We start from the raw sequence: 17,767 nt of genomic DNA on the forward strand, positions 1-17,767 counted from the left end.
TATACACATTTTTCTGTATTTTAAAAATTACTACCCTAGAAATTACAACATGTATCCTTGGTGCACCAAACTCTATTAATACTTTTATCCTATGGCAAGAGAACATGAAGTCTTTGGAATAATTTATTCCATTTATCCTCTCCTGATTAATTTACTATTGTTACCGTCTACTCTACTTCATTCATTCTATACATGTAGTTTTTTTTAAAACTCCACAAGACACTTTTATTATTTTGTACAATAAAACAAATAAGTAAATAAGTGGATTTGCACACACCACTTTTACTCTTTTTCATTCCTATTTGTACCTCCAACTTTCTTATGCTTAAAAACATTCTTTAAATGCCCATTAATGAATTGAACTTCCTTGATTTTTGTTTGCTTGAAATTTGTTATCTCCTTTAAAAAATATTTTCACTGAGTTTACAGATTTAAGTTGGCAGTTCTTTTCATTTAGTATACTGAAGATATCATCCTACTGTCTTATGGGCTTCCTTTTTTATGGATGAAGAGTCAGAGATTAGTTTACCTGTTGTTCATTTGAAGGCAACCTTTCTTATTTCTCTTACTGCTTGTATGACTTTCTTTTTGTCTTTACTTTTCTGTAAATTCTCTATGAGGTGTGCAACTGTGGATTTCTTTTGTTTATCTTACTTGTCATTAATGGACTTCTTAAAGATGTGAATTGCTATATTTCTGAAAAACTAGGAAACAATCATTTTCTCTTCAAATTTAACTTCTGCCCTATTCTGTTTTCTGGAACTCCAGTTAAATGTATGTTGGGCCTTCTCACTGAGTCCACATATTTTGTATTTTCTATAATTTTTTTCTTAATGTGATTCATTCATGTGGTGATTCATGTGGTCAGGAGGATAGATCCTCCTGACCAGTCAAGATAGAGTAGGTTATACTACAGTAACCAATACCCACTGCACCCCCCCTCCCTGCAATTCCTAGTGGCTTTTAGTGGCAGAGATTTGGTTTTTGTTTAAACTGAATGTCTATAGCAAGTTGGCTAGAGGTTATGCTCCATATTTCTTCATTCCTGGATCCTGGTCAATGGAGTTGCAGTTGACATTCTGATTGTTGCCAGTTGCTGTGTCCGAGAGAGTGGCCTCTTAGTTCTCAGTTGTTCTCTTCAGAATGAATGCATATCACTTTCTCTCATGTGTCACTGGCCAAAATAAATTATATAAATATATCTAACTTCAAGGAAGTGGGGAAATGCCCAAGAGGAGAACCAAAAAATTTATTGTATCTGCAATAGTTACTTTCCAGCCTGCCCTCTTCTCCACAAACATTGGATTCACTCGCCTTCCTCTATGCCAAACACACTAATCAAGGGAGACCACTCCAAAGACCTCCAGTCCCTACCTTCATCTGTTTCAGAGCCTGATTGAAGAACATTCAAACATTCATCAGGATCTGACTCTCAAAATGTCTGCCTAGAAGTGTGTCAGCATTACTAAGGACAAATGATTGCTGTTTCTTTTCCAATTCTCCTTTTCTGAAAGGAAGTATTTATTGCAGCTATTGGATTGCTATGCTACCATTGTATACAGCATTATGGAGCATGTAATTCCAGATATAGAGGGCCATTATGCATCATCCCCCAGTAAAGGGTGATACATTCTGCACTTTGAACTTGATGCCATAACTAGGTGGGACTTTGGATGTCTGTTGACTCCCTTATGGAAGGAGTAAAATTGTTGTACATGTACGTTTATACATTTTTTCAGGCTTTTAAATTGTCTTTCTTAAGAGAATTGGTCCAAATTACTTAGCCTCCCATTAATGGAGACAGAAGCCTCACTAATTCTCTTATTAGCTATACTTAATCTGAATTTTTAATTTTTATATTTTTAAGTGCCAGAGGTTAGATTTAGTTCTTTGTCTAAACTTATGTTTCTTTCTTTTTTTCTTTTTTTAAAGGGAACGCTATTTATTTATTTATTTATTTTGGCTGTGTTGGGTCTTCGTTTCTGTGCAAGGGCTTTCTCTAGTCACGGTGAGCGGGGGCCACTCTTCATCGCGGTGTGTGGGCCTCTCACTGTCGCAGCCTCTCTTGCTGTGGAGCACAAGCTCCAGACGCGCAGGCTCAGTAGTTGTGGCTCATGGACCTAGTTGCTCTGCAGCATATGGGATCTTCCCAGACCAGGGCTTGAACCCATGTCCCCTGCATTGGCAGGCAGATTCTCAACCACTGCCCCACCAGGGAAGCCCTAAACTTATGTTTCTTAAGTTTATATTTATATATTTTTTCTTATTTATATTTTATATTTTCAATCCTTTCTTTTACTTCTTTAAATATATACATATATGTCCAATATCTCTGAGGATCTGATTCGGTGGTTTTTATTCATCTCTCACATAACACATTATTTCCTCAAGCATTTTATAATTTTTGATTGATTGTAAAATCATATTCACCAAAACTTTATGCCTAAGGAAATTCTGGAATATGAATTTAGAGTTTCTCCAGAAAAAAAAAATTTATTTACTTTTACTAGGCATCTGTGGACTACTAGAAATTCAATTCTTGGCTTATGGCATTTGGACACAATAGAATTTGAATTAGGGCCTCAAACCATTGTGAAGATTGGTTTATTGTTTCAAACGTTCAGAAGAGTCTATATTCAGTTTTTCCTCTCCCTTTGTAGCTGAGGCTGAAATAGATAAGTTTCCTCACTGGGCAGAGACAACTTCGGACAGTTCTGGAGCCATGTTTCCTGCCACCTTTGGGGGAAGTCAGCTCAGCAAGTCTGAATGAGTTAATTGGAAAAACAGGCTGAGTGAGCTCCATGCTCAGGGGGAGAAAACACACCCTGGTCTCCTGGAGTTCTGTTTTAATAAGCCTACCTCTCTGATCAGGGAGCTTCCATGGTTATAATGATGTTTCTAGCCTTTCTGATACCATAAGTCCTAGCACATGATGGTGGGGGGGCTCCTCTCTATGGGAAATTTGGCCATGGTGAGTACAAATTGTCTCTTCTTGGCCAAAGTTGTGGGACAAGGAGCAGTTGGAGTATTTGCCTGAACACTGTTACCTCTCAGCTTGGAGATTTTCCTCCAAAACTTTCCTCCAAGTTTATATATGAGCTACATGGTAGTAGTGGTGTGAGGTTGTAGTCCTTAGTGGTTACAGATAAATATCAGCATTTTAATTCTAACTCTTCTTTTATGAGTGGTTTTGGGATATTACCTCTTATGTTTTGTTTGTCCATTATAACTGGGTGTCCATTATAACACCCAGGATGGGCAGTTTCTCCAAGGCAGCCAGTGGCTTTGATGGTCATTTACCTCTCTGGAATCAAGCTCTTCCTTCATGTTCAATCTCTGAAATTTTCCCTTATTTTTTTTCAAGATCAGGCATGCATTTAACATGATTGTTAAAATTTCATAAGGCATTTAAAAATTTTTTGAATATATATTATTAGATTCTGGGACTACAGAATTCATCAAAATATATTGGCAAAGATTGTACAGCCATTTGCATATAGTGTGTTGGAGAAAGCATGTTCAGGTGTATTAGAACAGAGTCATCATAACAGATAAATAAATCCTGGTCAAAGATGAACTAATCTAACAAATAATAAAGAAACTTAGTATTAATGGTTAGCGGGTAAGTTATCTGTGGCTTAAGAAGAAAAGTCAGAATAAATGTGATGGTTGAGGAACGTGCATGTGTTTCCAGTTATCACCTGGGTGATGATAGTGGTTTTGCCTCCACTAGGTAACCAGCTTTGAGAACTGGGGTTTCTTTACATAATACTATCAATTTATACAATATTCCTGTAGAATCATCCACATATTGATCATTTCTGTTGCCTCTTTTCCTTTCTGTATCTCCAATCTACCATCTGGGATAATTTTATTTCTCCCTAAAAAACTAGCTTTTTTTCTCAGTGCTAGCCTACTTCTGATGAATTCTCTGTTTCTGTTTGAAAATGGATGAATTTAAACTTCATTTTTTATGATGGATTTTTTTTGATGTATTGTAGAATTCTAGACTAGCAGTTATTTTCCTTCAGCACCAGATAAGGCATTTTAAGTATTTTTAAGAGGAGAATTTCAGGTAACCTCATCCATAGGAACAGAAGCCAGCCTTCATAGAATTGTTTCTTTTGATCATTTAAAAATTGTATTTGTTCCTGATTTTTCATTCCTTTCCTGATAAAACTATATCTTCTTACTTATATTACCATTCACCCAGTCAACTACCTGTTTTGATAAAGGCACACATTAATTGTTAAAAATCACAGAGGTCCACTTCTGTTTCAATAACCAATGATTAAAGAGTTACCAGCACAACTAATTGACATATAGCAAGAAAGAACTTGTATCCTCTGTAAGTTTGGAGGAAATGCCAAGTTTAATATGACACAAAAACTCATAACTCACCTCTTGCTGATGTCTTCTCTGCAACTTTTTGTATGCCTTACACTTTCTTTTTCTGTACAGTTAATATGAGAAAAATAACTACCCATGTCTGGGTGTTCCTTACCTGACTAAGGATCACTCCAGTCACAGTGGAAGCAATTAGTCCTCCTGTTAGTCCAATTACATTTGTAAATCCTTTAAGAAATCCATAATATCTATACAAAAATGAATGACAATACACAGATGTAAAGTAATGCAAGTGCTGCAAGAAAAATCTAATGAAATGAGATTTAAGAGAGATAACTGTTGACTTCCTAAATTTCCCATTTCCACTATTCAAATTCCATTAAAAATGTCTGAAAAAGTACATGGATATAAGTAACTTTCTGGTTGCACAGCAGAGCCAGATAGATTGGCTTTAGCAGTAAAGAATATTAATATATTGAGAAAATTAGGCCATATTAGAGTGAAAGCCAGCAGAGTTAGGAAATCTATAAATACAGTTGAGAAATTCCAAAGGTGATGTGTGTTGGTAATAGGAACAGGTTTGGGATTAATACAAAATTGAAGGGCTCTGTTCACCTGACCTATTCTCACAGTCCCAGAACTACTGGCCCCAGTGATTGCTCCCATTATTCAGGCAAGGAAACCAGAAACTTGTTTACAAGCAACTGTGATTGGCCATTCCTGAGCGCCAAAACCAACTTCAGCAGAAAGTGGAGCTACAAAAGCAGGGAAGCCACAGAGAATAATAGATAAAGTAGGGATCAAATCCATCAGCCATAAAGAACAAGGAAGTGCCTCTTGCAGAACAGAATCCATGTCTAATCAAGAAATTAGTTCACTCCAGGACAGGGAGTCTGTGCCTTTCCTGCCCAACAGATTTCACCATTAAATGTTCTCTGTTTTCAATTCTTGCCTTTTATGAGAGTGAGGGCTTTTTGTTTGTTTTGCTCCGTCTCTTATTTTATTTCCTTGTGTCTATTCCATTCTTACTCTGCCTTTACCTGTTAAATATGGGAGGGGGTGTATAGTTTATCAGTTTATGGGTCCTGGGTCAGAGAAGCATCACATCTGGACCTAGAGTCCCTGGATTGTGGAGCTGTATGCAGTCACATGGTGGAAATTTGAGTTGTCTCTTTTTGAGGGGAGCTGGACAGTGTCTTTTAATGTGTGAAGAAGATTTATGGTTACGAGCAGCCACAGGTGCAGATTGGGGCAGAAACCATCACTTGTCTCCAGTATTCATTGTTTCCTTTTTCATTTTAGCAATAGAATCCCTGGGTTTTCAGTGGTAATAGGGCCACTTATGCCTTTGGGAGCCCTTGTTACTTTTGCCTTCATAATCACCTTCCACCACAAAAAATACTTACAATTTTATTTTATGACTCTGTCTATGTGTTGTGGAACTTTTCAATTTCACCTAACTTGTCAGATTTCTTGGTATTAACTTGTTTATAATATTCTGTTATTTTCTTTATTATGTGCTAAGAATTATTACAATGTACCCTTTTTCATCACTTATATTGATAATTTGTCCCTTTTTCTTGATCAATCTTCTTTATTTCACTGATTTTATTAATTTTCAAAGAAGCAACTTTTGATATTGTTGGCTTTACATATCATTTTTTTGTCCTACTCTTCATAATTTCTTTCCTTCTACTTTCTTTGGGTTTAATTTGCTGCTTTTTTCCCCTACCTATAATACCTGAGATACAAACATGATTATTGATATTAAGACTTAATTGTTTTTCAGTATATATGTTTAAAGCTATACATTTCTCTGGGCATGATTTTAAATGCATCCCACATGCTTTGATATGTCATATTTCATTGTAATTTAAAATATTTTCTAATTTCAAATGCGATTTCTTCTTTGACCTAAACATTAATTTCAAAGCAATGGGAGTTACCTATCTTTTGCTTTTAATAGCATCCTTAATTTCACAGTGATTAAAGAATGTATTCTGAATGATTTTAGTCATTTAAAATGAATTGCAGCTTGCTTTATGATCCAGCATACTGTTAATTTAAGAAAAAATGTCCCATGGGCAACTGAAAAGAATGTGAATTCTCTCCTTATTGAGTGCAGTGTTCTACATATGTCAATTAGGTCAACTCTGTTCATTGTTGTTGTTGTTGTTTAATCATCCATATCCTTACTTTTTGTCTACCTCTTTTTTGGTATAAGCTATTGAAAGAAGTGTGTGAAAGTCTTTTCTTTCATTGTAAATTTGTCTAGTTCTTTGAGTTTGCTCAATTCATGATGAGTATAAATTAAAGCTGTAAGATTGGGTTCCAAAAGAAGTAGAATTCTGATATTTTTCTCTTTACCATTATGAAATATCACTATTTCTAATAATGTTTCATGAATTAAAGTCTATTTTATTTGATATTAACATAGTTATTCCAGGTTTCTTTGGGTTAATATTTGTTTGGCATATCTTTACCCATTCTTTTATTTCATCCTTTCTGTATCCTCATGTTTAATTTGTCTTTTATTTGCAGCATAGAGCTGCATTTCCTTTTTTATTGAGCTTGAAAATCTTGATACTTACTTGGAGTATTTCATCCATATTAATTTAATATAATTACTAATGTACTTGTGATTACCTGCTCACTATTTATTTTCTATTTGACCTACCCTTTCTCACTGCACTTTTTTTCTTTTAGATTAATCCATTTTCATTTCATTTTTCCTTCTATGACATTATTTCACTATTCTTTCCAGCACTGAAGATATAACATGCACTTTACTTAAGTTTATTATGAATTATACTTTTACTATTTTCATTATAATGCCAGAATATGAGAATTTTTAGTTCTTTGCATTAGTTCATCCTGTATTTTCATTCTTTAGTGTATTTTGTTTCTATATGCATTTCAACTCATAAGATACTCTCTGTTGTTTTAAAGATCAATGGTCTCCTAACACACATATTTACCCCCTATTGCTCCTCAGTCTGTCTTGCATTTTCAGGTTTCATCAGGGATAATTTCTTTCTGACTGAAAAATTCCTTTTAATATTTCTTTTAGTGAAAATCTGCTGATGAAAATTTCTCTGTTTGCCTGTCTGAAAACATTTTTATTTTGCTTTGATTTTTGAAGAATATTTTCACTAGGCATAAAATTCTAGGTTGGCATTTATTTTTCAGCATTTTACAGAACTCATTTCATTATCTTCTGGCTTTCATAGTTTCTGTTGAAAAGTCAGATGTCAGGCTTATTCTTGCTACTTGAAAGTAGCATGTCTTTTCTCTCTAGTTCCTTTCAAGATTTTTGTCTTTATCTTTGACTTTCAGCATTCTTACTATATATATAAAAAATATATATATATATTTATATATATTTAAATTTACATTGTATCTTGATTTAAATTTGCAGAGCTTTGTGCATGTGTGGCTTATGGTCTTTTATTACTTTTGAGCTATTTGGGGCTGTTTTCTGTTAAAATACTGCTTATGTCACATTTTATCTGTTTTTTCCTTCTGAGACTTAAGTACAGATTTGTTAGCCTTTTCACTTAATTCTGCATTTCTGCTAATTTCTTTATTTTCTATTTTTTTCTCTATATGTTTCAATTTGGATTTTGTTAATGATGTTTTCCAGTTTACCAATCTATCTTCTCTTGTGGCTAATTTGTCATTAAACCTATCTATGAAGATCTTAATTTCAGACATTTTATTTTTCAGTTCTAGAATTTCCATTTGATTGTTTTTATAGATTCCAGTGCTGGTCAATTGTTTATCTTTTCATCTATTTTCTTCAGCTTTCTCCCTGGTTTCTTGGGTATATTATCATAGATATTTTGAAGTTCATTTTGCCTGATAACTTTATTTTTATTTATTTATAATAAAGATCTGAGAGTTTCTTTTTTTAAATTTATTTATTTTTGGCTGCATTGGGTCTTCATTGCTGCATGTGGGCTTTCTCTAGTTGCAGCGAGTGGGGGTTTCTCATTGTGGTGGCTTCTCTTGTTACAGGGCATGGGTTCTAGGCTCACGGGCTTCAGTAGTTGTGGCATGCGGGCTCAGTAGTTGTGGCACACAGGCTTAGTTGCTCCACGGTGTGTGGGATCTCCCTGGACCAGGGATCGAACCTGTGTCCCCTGCATTGGAAGGCAGATTCTTAACCACTGCACCACCAGGTAAGCCCTTACCTGATAACTTTAATATCTGTATCATTTGTATGACTATTTCTAAGGGCATTTTATGGTTATTAATCAAATGGCCCTGTCCCTTGGCATGCCTAGTAATTTTTATTTAATGATGGACATTAAATAAAGAAGCTATAGATTTTAGAATATATTGTACTTTGCCAGAAAAGATTTACTCTTTTCTCTAATACATAGATTTGGAGGGGAGGAAATTGAACACTCTAACCTAAGTAGGGAATGAAATGAGATGAGGCTAGGCTTCAATTTTGATAAGACTCAGTTTACCTCTGGTACCCCCTGTTCCTTGAATATAGCCCTCCATGGTGTTAAATAGAGAGCTTGGTATACTCAGCTGGGTCCCACCAGGCCCTGGTAGAGCTTGTCTCCTTAGCACAGATGGTATGGGAAATTCTGCCATGTTTCTTATTGATTTTTAGCTTAGATTTTTTTTTGCCCCTTACCCTATTAAACTTCAGAATTCAAAAAACATCTCAAGGAGGGAAACTGACTTTGTGTTTAAGTTCTCTTACTTTCCAATTTTGCCACTCTAGCCCTGTGCAACTGACAAATGCTTGGCTAATTTCTATGTCCAGAGCTGCAGGTTTCTACCAGGGCCAAAGTTGGATTATCAATCTTTTGCCAATTTCCAGAATTGGCAAATAGCCCCAAGGAAAAAATGGTGGGGATTGTCAGCTCACCTCTCAGAGGTGCTAGCCTCTGATGTCTTTGGTCCTACTGGCTTCTGCTGATGTCTGATACCTTTTAGTGAATACTCATGGTATTTTATCTGGACTTTTCCAGTTTTTCCCAGCCAGAATATCAGTCATACATAAGCTGCTCAATCCCATGAGGAGGTTTACCAGTTTTCTCAAATTTTGCTTTATGGTTGTAAAATGTTAGATGCATAGAAATATCTTCTAGTGGATTAAAATAATTATAAAATATCCTTCTTTATCTCTAGTAATGTATCTTGTCTTAAAGTCTACATTGGCTGATCTAGTTTCCTTTATTTTACTTTTAATCTACTACATTTTGTTTTTGCTTTTATTTCAATCAAGTTTAACTTAAAATTTGGAAGAATTAGTTCTTTTATATTTCATGTTTTCTGACACATTTGACTTAAAATGATCATCATTCTATTTTTTCCCCTTCTATCCTATCTTCCTTTATAATTTCACTTGATTTCTTTTTCATTGTTTTTTTAAAATATCATTCCCTTTACACTTTTATTATCCCTCAGTAGTTACCTTAGAGATTAAAACATGTATCCCCAACTTATTATGCTCTAATATAAATTAATATTTAAAAAATTCCCATTAATGAAAATACCTTGGGAGACTTAAATTCACTTATACCCTCTCATCTTATGTGCTATTTATTGTTATGCATTTTAATTTATATATTTTATACCCTATAGGGTATTATTGTTTTTGTTTTGTGAATTCAGTAATTACTGGATTTACTCTAATATTTTTCCTCTCTGTCTCTCTTCATTTGTTTCTATACCTCTATGTTTCATCTGTGATTATTTTACTTCTGCCTGAAGAATTCCCATTTAATAATTCTTTCACTGGAGGTCTGCTGTGGATGAATTCCCAGTTTGTCTGAAAAATGTTTTTATATTACCTTAATTCTTGAAGGAAATGTTTGCTGGACAAAGACTTCTAGGTTAACAATGATTTTTTTTTTTTTTGTAACATGTTAGGAATTGGCTTCTAGCTTTCATAGTTTCTGTTGAGAAGGCAGTTGTCAGTATTACTATTGCTCCTTTGAAAGTAATGTCTTTTGTATACAGCTGTTTTTAAAAGAGTTCTCTCTTTTTTCACAGTTTTGCAATAACAAGTCTAGGTGTGGAGTTCTTTGTATTTATCCTATTATATATTCAGTAACTATAGCACCTTTAATGACTATGCTGTCTTTTCAGATTCAGAAGTCTTTGGCATGCTGTGGTGGTGGGAAAGGATTTAACCTATTTTTACTGAAAGAGGCGCTTTCATTTCATAATTAGAGATATAAACAAAATCCCCAGTGTCAAGAGTCCTGAGTGCTAGGACAATTACTCTGAAAATCATTACACATCCAAAGTATGGAGCAGTTCACTAATCTGAGAGTAGCAAGGTGAGAGCTTTATATGCTCCATACCTCATGCCACCCAAATCCCAAACAGTAGGTATTTGATATGGGGAATGAAAACAACCTTGAGATTGTTTTAATGCAGGACAGTTTCCTGGAAAGCCATTAGCTCTAAAACTGCTTATTCTTCAGCTGCAATAACCCATGGTAAAAGCATTTTGGAAGGGTAAATAGCTGCTAAAGTCGACTTTCAATTTAATTGATTTTATATTTTGGTGTAATAATGATTTAGTAGAATGTAAATAAGATTCAGATACCTGAACTATACTTCAGTCCCACATGGGGGGAAATTCAAGGGTGCATGACCCATCCATCAGTCAAAAATAATTAAAAGCAATTAAAAAAATTTTGGAGCCTCCCTTTAAGAATGTCAAGGGGATGACAGTGCCTGCTTAATGTATCACACAGCATCTTTAGAATCCTCTGTGCTTTTCCACTCATGCTACCCACCAAAGAGATGGTCACTACATTCCCAGGTCTTCTCTGTCTCACTCAATTTCATTTCCCAAACAGTATTCTCACAGAACCACATCTGTGTCTCCTCTTCTTCCTTGACGCCTTTGTTATGCTCAAAAAATATAATCACTTGTCCTATTCCTCAGTTCTAGCAAAGACCAAATTCCCCTAAAAGGACAGTTGAGTAATTTATCCTCTAAGGGGACTCTTTTTAATAGGCAAGGGAAGTATATGGTTAGGAATATTAGGAATAAGTTTCATCCCCAACCATTAAAAAGTTTAAGCATTATAAATTAATATGTTTGTGACATAATGCACATATGCCCTAAATATTGAGGATGAATTAGCTTAAGAGACTAAGAATATTTCCAAATTGTTTATTAGTATATCTTCTCTGATGCTACAAAATTACCTGGCTAACATGGTATTTGGGCCCATTAGAATGATGCAACTCAGGTCAAGTTCTATGTTATCCAAGCCATTGCTGGCTGAGATATTTCCCATCTTAATGACCAGGTACTGGTAAATAACACTAGTGAGGCATTGACTACATCTAGACGGCTCTGGAGGCAGACATTCTAGGTATGAACCTTCCCTCTACTTATTACTAATCATGTGACTTTACATACATTCATTTCCCTGGTCTTTTGTTTCCTTATCCACACTATGTGGACAATATTATCTCACACTGGGGCATAACAGGCACATAAAAAATACTCAGTAAATGGTGGCTATTTATAATTTCCTTTATCTATTTGTATATACATTCTTAATTTACCTGTTTTTCAGAGTGCATATGGCTCAGGTGGCATTGTGTATTCTATATCAAATAATCCGTTTATGTCTTTATATAATTCCAAGTAATCAGAATACATGCAGGCATTTTTAAGGAGGGTCTCAGAACTCAATAAATCAAATGGATACATGTCTTCATTACTCTGGCCTTCACCTAGTGTAGATCTGATGGGCAAGATTCTTTACAGAATTGTGACAAAGTAGATTACTCTTGGTTTATTTTTGCCTCTCTACGCCAGGTCACTGCTTTACAAAACTTCAAAGAATTCTGTTCATATTGGATCTATGTTCTCCAGAGAGTGCTAGCCCTATAAAGTACAATGTGAAGAGTGTCCCCTGGAGTTGTGCAAATGACAGAACTGCTTCCATTAGTCACACTTATTATATCTAAAAAAAGGCATAACATAGTAAAAAGAGGAAAAGTTCTTTGTCACAGAGATCTGAATTAAAATCCTACCTAATTTCCAAGCCAGTGATGACATCTTAGGCTGACAATTAAGTATCTGAAACTCAGTTTCCTTAGTTACAAAATAAATATTACTAACTGATGGCTTTTCTTCATGAGTAATAATATATAAACATGGTATAATAACATTTTAAATGGATCAGTTAACCCTTATACATGTTTGCTATGTTCCAGGCACTATTCTATGTACTTGACTATATTAACTTGTTTAATCCTCTTGTGAGGATAACTTTATGAGGTAAGCATTTTTTTATTACTCCCATTTTATAGGTGAGAAACAGGTGTTGAGAAAGTAAGTATTTTGTTTGAGGAAAATGGTCATGAAACCCAATAGTCTGACTAGAATCTGTTCTCCTGATCACTGGACTATACTTCTTCATACACATGTGAGAGTTGCATACATTTGCATATATCATTTGGTATATAAATATTATTTAAGTTATATGTCTGACCTATATAGATGCTTCTTCAGAACTTTTGACTTGCTGACCATCAGTTCCAAAATACTTGAAATCTTAAAACTTTGAGAACTTGGATACAAGAAAGAAAGAGATTTTTAAAACCTTACCTGGGAGCAATATCCAAGACATTTATTAATATTCCACCCATACAAAAGCTTCCTGTTGCATTAGCAAGTATCAGGAAAATCATAGTGCCATGGAAGCTGGAACTCAGGTAAAGCAGGCACAGGCTGAAGAGGGCAGGCAGGAGAAGTCCTGGGGAGTGATTCAGACAACACAGTCAGGTGCATCCCAAAGAAGGGGGTGAAGTACCCCAAAGTGCTTGAATGTCCTGGCTTTTTCTTACCTAGCAAGGTGAAGAGTTTCCGGATGGTGAGTAGGCTGAGAATATTCCTGGACAGGAAGACGTCTGCCATATGACCTGCTAGGATAGCAAAAATCCAGGCAAACAAATGGGGGAGGGAAGACAGCAGCCCATTCTGAGGAGGGAATGTTATTGTGAGTGAGTATGAGAAACAGGATAATCCCTACACTGAAATTCAGTATCTAAAAATTTGTATTGTCATATAGAAAACCATCAATGTACAATCCCAGAGTTACTTCTGGGGACACACTACCCAAGAGAAAGAGAAAAATCATTTTGACGTCAGAAACAGTCATCACAATCTGCCTAATTTTCTGTTGGGACCTGAAAGTCCTAGATGGTAGAGAGGAAAACTATGTTGGGAATAGGAAATGCTGTCTGTGGGGAAAATGATAGAGATAACAATTGAAAACATGTATATGGTGCTTATTGTGGACCAGCTGCTGTTAATCCTTGCAGCAAATCCATGATCTCATGGAAGATAAAATTGAATCTTAGAGAGCTTAAGTGACCTCACTGTTACACTGGTCACTAGGCTGGGTTACTGGAAGTTCATTATAGAATGTCTCAAAATGGCAAGCCCAGACTCCATTTCTAGAGTCTTTTCTGGTTACTATGGCATCAAACAACAGAAGGTTCCAGGCATCAGTAATTCTCCAAGTCAGACAACCAATGAAAGTTCCAGTCCTTTCAGAGCAAGCTGTGAGTCATGGGTTCACAACCCAGGACTCTTTGCCTTTCCCCAGGGGAGAGGATTGGTATGAGCTGGAAAGGGTGGTAGAGCCTGGCCAACTGACTTTCAGGAAAGGATCCGACCCTGCAGGGAACAATGGTGTTGAGCCTTAAGGAATACATAAGGGTGATACAGGGAATGGGAGATAGGGAATCTGTGGGAATGTGGGTGAGTGTGTATTGTTGTGGGAATGTTAGACACCATGTGTACACCTTTTGTTCTGGGCAATGTTGACCTAATAATTGGAAACAGTGACGTCTCCAGGTAAAGAACATCAGCTAAGTAGTATAGGGCTGGGCAAGACCTAGGACTAGAGTCATGAGAGAAAAGGAAATGGGTGCAAAGTCCTTCATAAAGTGAAGAACAGAAGGTGTACTTACCTCTTTTACATTAATATGAAACTTGGAGTTGATAAACATTGGTGTATACAGACTCAGGAAGCTATTTGCCCAGAAAAAAGCAAAATTACAGAGGGAAATGACCCAGAGTGGAGGAGACTTAAGCATAGCCTTGATGGGCAGAGATGGTGCACTTGAACTGACCTGGAAAGGAACCCATTAATTGTTAGCACATTAGGACAAGATGGAGCACATTTTATTTGGCACAGAATCTGGGAGATACCAAAGTGGAGCATGCGTGTTCTACCTGCTGGGTGAGGGCGGACGTGATGTATTCCTTCTCACTTTTGCTTATACACGGGTGGTCCTTTGGGTCCTCATAAAACAGAACGAACCAGAGAAGACTTAAGGCACAACCACAAATACCTATTGGAACAGGACAAGTTAGAATTGGAATTGCTTCTGTCTATAGTGAGTTTCTTTTCCAAACTGGCATTTTTCATTATTTGTGTGAGAACCTAGACCTCCTCTTTTCTTTTTTGGAACTTTGCAACAAAGCTCACATTTTGATAGTTTTCTCTGTATCCATAGCTGCCTCTCTCGACAGAATGAATTTTACAGAAATGGTGGTAAACCCTCTGGCCTCTCCTGATCTAGCCTCTATTTTTCTCCACTCAGGAGAGCTGGGCCTCCCTGCTCTTAGGCCATCATCTCTACAGATTCCTAATGTGTTCTACTGTGAGAGTATGGCATAGCTGAGCCCACACAGGGCTTGATAATCACCCAGTATTTTTTGCTTGTTTGTTTGTTTTTTAAAGTTAAATCTTACTTTTAAATCAATCTTATTTTAAAGATGTTGGGGGTAGGAGTTTATTAATTAATTTATTTTTGTTGTGTTGGGCCTTCATTTCTGTGAGAGGGCTTTCTCTAGTTGTGGCAAGCGGGGCCACTCTTCATTGCGGTGCACGGGCCTCTCACTATTGCGGCCTCTCTTGTTGCAGAGCACAGGCTCCAGACCCACAGGCTCAGTAGTTGTGGTTCACAGGCCTAGTTGCTCTGCGGCATGTGGGATCCTCCCAGACCAGGGCTCGAACCCGTGTCCCCTGCATTAGCAGGCAGATTCTCAACCACTGCGCCACCAGGGAAGCCCCAATCACCCGGTTTTGAGAGCTAGGCCTTAGCTATGCTCCTAAGATGCAGACCAGGCCTTAGGGATTGTCCAAGTCCCATAAGAGTTTGCCAAATTATTTGTTGTTTTTCAGTTTTTTATACTAATGATCTGATCATAAGGAATCCTCTGTTAGAACAGGGAGTATGTAGTACTCAGTAGTCAGGCTTCCAGAATTGCATTCATTCATCTGACAAATATTGGTTAAATGTCCATTATGTACCATGAACCATTCTAGGTCCTGGGAATACAACAGTGAATAAAACAGACAAAGCCCTGCCTTCACAGACTTTAGTTTCTAATGGATGAGACAAAGATAATGAAAAGTAGTTAAATAAAAGGTAGTAAATGTCAGTGAAAAGAGCTATGGAGAAGAGTTATGGGGGGAGGAAGGAAGGAGTACCATGTTCAGGGAAGGCTAGGATGTGGATGGGGCACAGACACTCCAGGCAGAGGGAGAAATAAGTACCAAAGCCCAGAGTTATGAGGCCAGTGTCACTGGGCAGGGAGAAAGGTGAGGGTGGAAATCGATGAGGATGAGAGGTAATGAGATCAGACCATGTGGAAACCTGGAGCCACTGTAAGATCTCAGATGTTTACAACACACTTTAAGACAACATTAAAAGAATACTTTGACGATATACCATTTCCACCACATTCTGTGACCTGAGAGCCCAAACCCAAGGCAAAATGTAAATGAAGAAAAGTGAGCACCTAATAAATACACATGCAATACATATATTTCTCTATATTATTGTACTTAACCCTCAGAAAATACATTTGATACTATTAGCTCTTTTTCAAAATAAGAAAACTGATGCTCAGAACGATCTGCTTGCTTACCCAGGGACACATGATTAGTAAGTGGTAACTGACACTTAAGCATGGATTATATTGTCTAGGGAGGGAAAATAGCCCTAGAGGAGGAGGCTGGAGAGAAGCTTTGAAGAAAGACAACAGTTAATGGCAAGTAGAAGAGGGGAAGTCTGCAAAGGAGACTGAGAGGGAATGGCCAGAAGGATGAAGTCCATTGCAAGAAGAACAGGGTCAGAGAGACTGAGATGAGAAGGAAATGTCCAGTCACTGAGGTTCAGTGCATGGAGTCAGAGGCAAAGGCATGAGGGAAAGAATGGTATTGTTGAATATGATTGAGAGTTCAGGTCAAATGTGGACTGAAAAACTTACACTTGATTTATGGTCATGGAGCTTGGCCAGCATTTGGGAGGCATATAAGGAGTTTAGAAGTTATCACTCCCATCCTTACAACAAGGAAAATGTTGAACAAACTAAAAATCAATAACTCTTCTTTGATCCATCAGAGAATTGAGGTCACAGGGCAAACCACTGCCTTCCTGTCTCTAGAGAGACAGACAGGCAGATACAGAGAATTACAATTTCCCAGAACAGAAGCCCAGAAACAGAAAACTCCATTGGAACCAGTCAGTTCTAGGGTAGGAAAACCTAGCAATTGATGGCTTGCTTTAGGTTCAGTGTAGACAAGTTTGAGAGATGAAAAGTCTGGGGATAGGGGGCCCAGTCTTAAGAAGACCCCTCACACTTCTGTGAGTTTTACCTCCAGAACACCTACCAGGTTCTCACAGTGAATATAAGAGAAAAATCCCTCCATCCTTCCAGGAGAGGAAGGGAAAAGTAGCTATTTTGAATTATGTCTAGAGCATTCTGTTCTTAACAAAAACTGCTCAAAGGGAAACTGTTTTGCCAGAGCCTAACCAACTTAAGGGAAGGGAAATATCCAATTCCAGCCCCTTCCTCCTGTCTCACTTAAGGAGGGGGAAAAAAAACTGAGAAGGACTTGTGAAGGTCAAGTTTGGGGCAGAGGCTCACTAAAATACTGATACCTAATCACAGGACTATAGAACACTGTCTCCCTATGTACACACCTTACCACCACATCAAAAGTGTTCTGCACGTTATTGGGAATCCACCTAGAAGAACTGCACGTTTAAGAAGTCTCTAGAGAAACTCAAAGACAAGGAAAGACAAAAACAAAGACACCAGAGGAAGCTGTAGCCTCTGAAACTTATAACTATAGCACACAGTAAGCACAGCCTAACCCCTAGCCAGAGAAACATAAAACCTCACACTAAAGGGCTATTTTTCTCAGTTCCTTTTACCTAGTATATCTTGTTAGCTTTCAACAAGAAAAACATGAGGCACGCTAACAGACAAAAAATGTAGTTTGAAGAGACAGTGCAAGCATCAGATCCAGACTGAGACACAGCAGAGGTGTTGGAATGATCAGATCTAGAATTTAAAACAACTATGATTAAAATGCTTATGGAGGGCCTCCCTGGT

At 36.9% G+C, this 17,767-nt stretch overlaps 1 protein-coding gene across 1 annotated transcript in view; it reads right to left on the bottom strand.

Moving 5' to 3' along the window:
• SLC17A1 (solute carrier family 17 member 1) overlaps positions 1-17,767 on the bottom strand; it is a 55,890-nt gene that overhangs the window by 3,400 nt on the left and 34,723 nt on the right. Inside the window, exons 8-12 of the mRNA XM_060111386.1 lie at positions 14,591-14,709; positions 14,326-14,487; positions 13,195-13,327; positions 12,956-13,103; positions 4,505-4,595 (exon numbers count right to left, since the gene is read on the bottom strand). Coding sequence (XP_059967369.1) covers positions 4,505-4,595; positions 12,956-13,103; positions 13,195-13,327; positions 14,326-14,487; positions 14,591-14,709 — 653 coding nt within the window. The remainder of the gene's footprint in view (positions 1-4,504; positions 4,596-12,955; positions 13,104-13,194; positions 13,328-14,325; positions 14,488-14,590; positions 14,710-17,767) is intronic.

The sequence above is a fragment of the Mesoplodon densirostris genome, chromosome 10, assembly GCF_025265405.1.
Source record: "Mesoplodon densirostris isolate mMesDen1 chromosome 10, mMesDen1 primary haplotype, whole genome shotgun sequence".
Taxonomy (NCBI): Eukaryota; Metazoa; Chordata; class Mammalia; order Artiodactyla; family Ziphiidae; genus Mesoplodon; species Mesoplodon densirostris.